A 4902-nucleotide genomic window follows, 5' to 3' on the forward strand; every position below is an offset into this window, starting at 1 on the left:
GCAAGCTCTATGCATAGGCTTATAGCTTTATGCATAAACTTGCAAGCTCTATGCATAAGCTTGCATAGGCTTACATCTTTATGCATAGACTTACAAGCTCTATGCATAGGCTTAGAGCTTTATGCATAGACTTACAAGCTCTATGCATAAGCTTGCATAAAGCTTATGCATAGGCCTGCAAGATCTATGCATAGGCTTAGATCTTTATGCATAGACTTACAAGCTTTATGTATATGCTCTATGCATAGGCTTGCATAAAGCTTATGCATAAAGTTTCTAGCAAGATCTATGCATAGGCTTAGAGCTTTATGCATAGACTTTCAAGTTCTAAGTTCTAAGCCCTCTTTTTCTTTTAATTGTTTCTACAAGTTCTAAATTCTAAGCCTTCTTTTTCTTTTAATTGTTTATACAAGTTCTAAGTTTATTGCACCCTTGGGTGCCGAGTTTAAGTTTAGTTTAGGCTTGCATAAAGCTCTATGTATAGGCTTGCGAGCTTATACACAGGCTTGCATAAAACTTATGTGTAGGCTTGCAAGCTTTATGTATAGGCTCTATGCATAGGCTTGTATAAAGCTTATATATAAAGCTTCTTGCATATGATTTAATGCATTAATTTTTTTACATGATGTTACAAGCGTTCAGAATCTCACCACCAAAACAAAAGGATGATAAAGACAAGAAAAACAAAGTGGAAAGCATTTAGTGATGATGATGAGAACCCGAACAATTGTACATCATATGGAGATAATATTTATGAGTATATATGCAAGAAGCTTACAAAGAGCTCTATACATGAAGCTTGCATAGAGCTAGATGTGCTACTAATCACTTTGTTTAATTTTATGTTTTGTAAGTCTTACACTAATCTTCTCCTTCGGCTTCACAAAAAAGAGGTAAGCCCTCTTTTTTCTTTATTGCATGAAGCCTTATGTAAAGCCTTCATGCTCAAGGATATTGCTTAAGCCTTATGCATAGAGGCTTTAGCATTAAGCCGTCTCTATGCTCAAGGTCTAGACATAATGTTTAAGCTTTATGCATAGAGGCTTAAGTATAAGGGCTTTATGCATAAGAGCCATATGCTTAAATCTTAATACATAAGCCATATATAGTAATGTAGTAATGCTTTTAAACCTATGCATCCATCAATGCTTAATAAATGCAATGTATTTGTGCAAGTTTATTTTCAATGGCTAGACCCGAAAAGTTAATAAAGATAAACAATAACATGTTATTGTTGCTCATGTACCAAAATAATGAAGATGCATATCACACTGCTCTTTGTAAAAAGCAGTGTGTCGTAGATCTTGTTCGTGGTATACAAGAGCGTGGTGGCTGCACTCAAGATGACATCAACAAAGCCCAAGAGAAGCTTTCTAAAGCAATCACAGAGTAGAGGTAGAATTGTCTTATCTCTTCCATACAAGAAACAATAGCTCATGCTGAGCTTGTCGATTTAGTGCAACAAGCTTAGCAAAATGTACTTTAGCATTTAGCTGTAATAAACTATGTAATTTGAAATTCGCAATATAATCCATGATTTTTTTGGCTTATTGCAATTATTTTTTGTGTTTTAAGTATTTAAGTGTTTAGTGTTAAAGTATTCTAAATGTTATTAACTAGTGTTTAAATAATGTGATTAAAAAAACAAGGACAAAATGGGGGAGATTTGTGGAGACACATGTTCCCACAAATCTCTCCCATTTTGTCCCCTTTCTTTTTTGCATATAGTACATGGCTATAGCCGCATGCGACATATACGCTACTATAAACGTTGTCGTACACATAGCTATTTCACTGCTATATATGTGATTATTGACACTGCTGTACACGTGGTTATTGATGTTGTTGTAGCCACATGCTAGTAACTGCATGATTGTTTTCTTCCATTTATAGGGTTTCCCGATTGGAAACCCATGGATCACAAACGGTATCTCCCGCAGCACATGGCATGCCCAGCAGAAGGTGGTCAACACAAATCACATGGAGCACTCTTGGAAAAACAGGACAAGTGGCGAGTGGTTTTTTGGTAGGCATGTGACATAGCCAGTCATACATATACAAACCACCCTATCACCCATGGTCATACTGGAACAGAACTCAATGAAAGTTCACAATTTAAAATCCTCTCACAGGAGGCCAAACCATCAACATATAACAAAATCTGATTTGTTTACCCTGATTTTGGGGACCATGGCATTTTAGGGTCAAAATGCCAATATTCCTCATACATGCACCCCATGGTGGTGGGTCAAGCAGCCAGTCAACGGCCTCCAATGAGCAGTAATGGCAGCCAGGCTTAATCGCCTTTATTAAATTGAAATATGTGAAATTGCAAGACGTATATTGAACCTCCTTTAGACACACGTTCTTGGGCAGAACCAACAGGCTGGGAAGGCAGGCCCGTCCCATGTCCGCGAACATGTGTCCCAAGGAGGTTCCCCACGGTCACATTATCAACTGAATTAGCCAAAAGTATCAGTAGCTTTTGATTCAGCTTTATAAAACTACTAATGTAAACAAACTCCACAAATAGGTAGGTTTAGCACAAAATGCTTTGATTACATGTACATACAAAGCTGATAATGTAATGACAAAATAACAAAAGTATTTACTTAAAACGCTTTATTTAACAGTTCAGTGCTAGATTGGAATGGTATAAGTAGACGGTAACACAAAGTCCTGAAGAGGCTTCCTTTTCGTATACGACCCTACTCTGTGTTCACTGTTTCCTCACTAGGTATTGCCTGATCACCATCTCCGTTCACCTTCTTCACATTCTCACTCTCCTCAATGATGCTTGAAGCATCTGTTACCGGCACCTCCCTCGGCTTGGTCTTGTCACTTGCTATTTGGCCAACCTTCACATACTTGCTCATAAACTTCCACTCCCAATCTTGCAGTGCGTCCACTTCACTTGCATTGAGTCCCTCTATATTTCCAGTCAAATCCTCTTCTTCAAACGACATCTTTGCAAGAGCTCTGCTCGCATCCTTACCTGCAAATAGGGCATACGGTCCACCTGGGCCGTAGAACATCCTGCCCATAAAATGTCAAAATACAACCTACCAAGTTAAAAACTCCATCTGAAGGGGACTTCAATGTAAAACAACTGTGGCAGCTTCAACCTGTCTCATGCTTTTACATTCAGCTTCAACCTGTCTCATGCTTTTACATTGTTCATCTTATATGGCTTTGATTGAAGACATAGCAAGAAAAGGTGTAGAAAGTCTTTAGATAAAAAGTAAGTTGTTCACTAAAATTTCCTGAGTGTCTATGAAGTACCGTCAGAAGCAAATCACCTACCCCACTACTAGAACCAGGGGGGCCGAGGCAGGACAATAAGCAAATATTACAACTCAGGAGTATCAAGGCCGTACAGCATTTCCTCATTTCTTAGCTACAAAATGACCCTTTCTTGTATCTAGGGTCTAATCTCGGCTCCATCATGTGTTCTCTTGACAACAGTAATGCTAACTAGGCTGCTTATGCACACGAAACTCCAAAACGCTTACTGCAAAGCTACCGGTAGACTTAAAACTAAAATAGACTGTAGGTTTGGTCAGAAACTATGGAATTGACAATTATCTACATTCACAAAAAGCTGTACAAGCACTCACAGATGCACATGTCTACCAGTGGACGCTCCACAAACACCAAAGCTAACGTGTGCACTGCACATTCAACAGTGAGTAAAAGATTCTCCGCTCTTAAAAAACCTAGCAGAAGTAAATAATTGAAAACCCTAGAGCCTAACTCGTCGAATGGAAGGTTTCAGCCTAGAAATAACCCCCAGACAACCTTAATTGATTCCGTGTGCAGACAGAAAAACCCTAAATAACCCTTGCAGAAAAGAACCTAGACACGATTGCCTGCAGGGAAGGTTCCTACAAAACCAGGCGAATGCCCGAAGTAACATATACATTAAATAATCTACAAGAACTACAGGAAAACCCTAGAAATGATGATCCCACTTAAGATCTTCGTGCAAAAAGATAAAAGCAAAGCATGTGGAGATACCTGGATTGAGAGACGTCATAGATCTGGCCTTTGATGGCCATGAGGAGGGGCTTCTTAGGATCGCTTCCGTCGTAGACTCGAAGCACCTCTTCAGTGACATCGCCCAGCTGCACAGGCGGGGGCAGGGGCTCCATGGGCGCGTAGGTGTGCTTGGGCGCTGCAAAAAAGCCCGAGACCAGGTAGTAGAGCGCGATGAGAAGCGCGGCTATGGTGAAGAAGGAGACAGGCGACAGGCCTGTGTAGGCTGGGATCGCCGCCATCAGGTCTGCGAAGATGGCCATGGCTACACCTGCTGCTGATGTTGCTTCTTGCTACCACCAGATATAAACGGAGACGAAGAATTCACATATTAGAAGTAACCGTGTTGAATACAAAACCTAAAAAGTCTCACAAGGCAGGTGAACACTCCCTAAAAAAAGTCTACAAGGAAGGTGGATACTCCCCCTAGGTCACTTTCACATGACACAAGCATCCTCAATTGTCCACGGGTCATCACACAGTCACTCGTGTATAAATGAGGTACGCCCATCCTCTTCGTATTCATTGTGTAGGGTGGGGGTTGGGGGATTTGGGGGGGACGGACACGGGGGTTTGATCCGCATGGGCCGAGTTGGCTCTCTAACTCAACACCCAGTCATCTCCTCTTTTACCTTGTCCATTGCTCAATCATCTTCCATTCCCCTTTTTTTGTTTATGTTTTCCTGTGTTTCATTAAAGTTTATAATCTTATAATTTTAAGGATTTATAGTATCCCTATAAGTACACCTGCTGATGTTGCTTTTTCCTACCACCTAAGAAAATAGTCTCCAACATTTCAGAAATATCCATATCAAACTACAAAATGTCGAAAAGTCAACAAGGAAGGTGGGCACTCCCTAGGGTTCA

At 40.4% G+C, this 4902-nt stretch overlaps 1 protein-coding gene across 1 annotated transcript; it reads right to left on the minus strand.

Annotated features, from left to right (window-relative positions):
- Positions 1 to 2538: 2538 nt before the first annotated feature.
- Positions 2539 to 4398, minus strand: LOC147641035 (membrane steroid-binding protein 2-like). Its single transcript, XM_086817614.1, has 2 exons — positions 4018 to 4398; positions 2539 to 3036 (listed from the first exon to the last, which is right to left on the minus strand). The coding sequence occupies exons 1-2, from the start codon at positions 4296 to 4298 to the stop codon at positions 2709 to 2711; spliced, it is 609 nt and encodes a 202-aa protein (XP_086673740.1). The 5' UTR covers positions 4299 to 4398; the 3' UTR covers positions 2539 to 2708.
- Between the last annotated feature and the right edge of the window lie 504 nt (positions 4399 to 4902).

Source organism: Cibotium barometz, chromosome 2, assembly GCF_041138505.1.
Source record: "Cibotium barometz isolate CiBa-2024 chromosome 2, ASM4113850v1, whole genome shotgun sequence".
Lineage (NCBI taxonomy): Eukaryota > Viridiplantae > Streptophyta > Polypodiopsida > Cyatheales > Cibotiaceae > Cibotium > Cibotium barometz.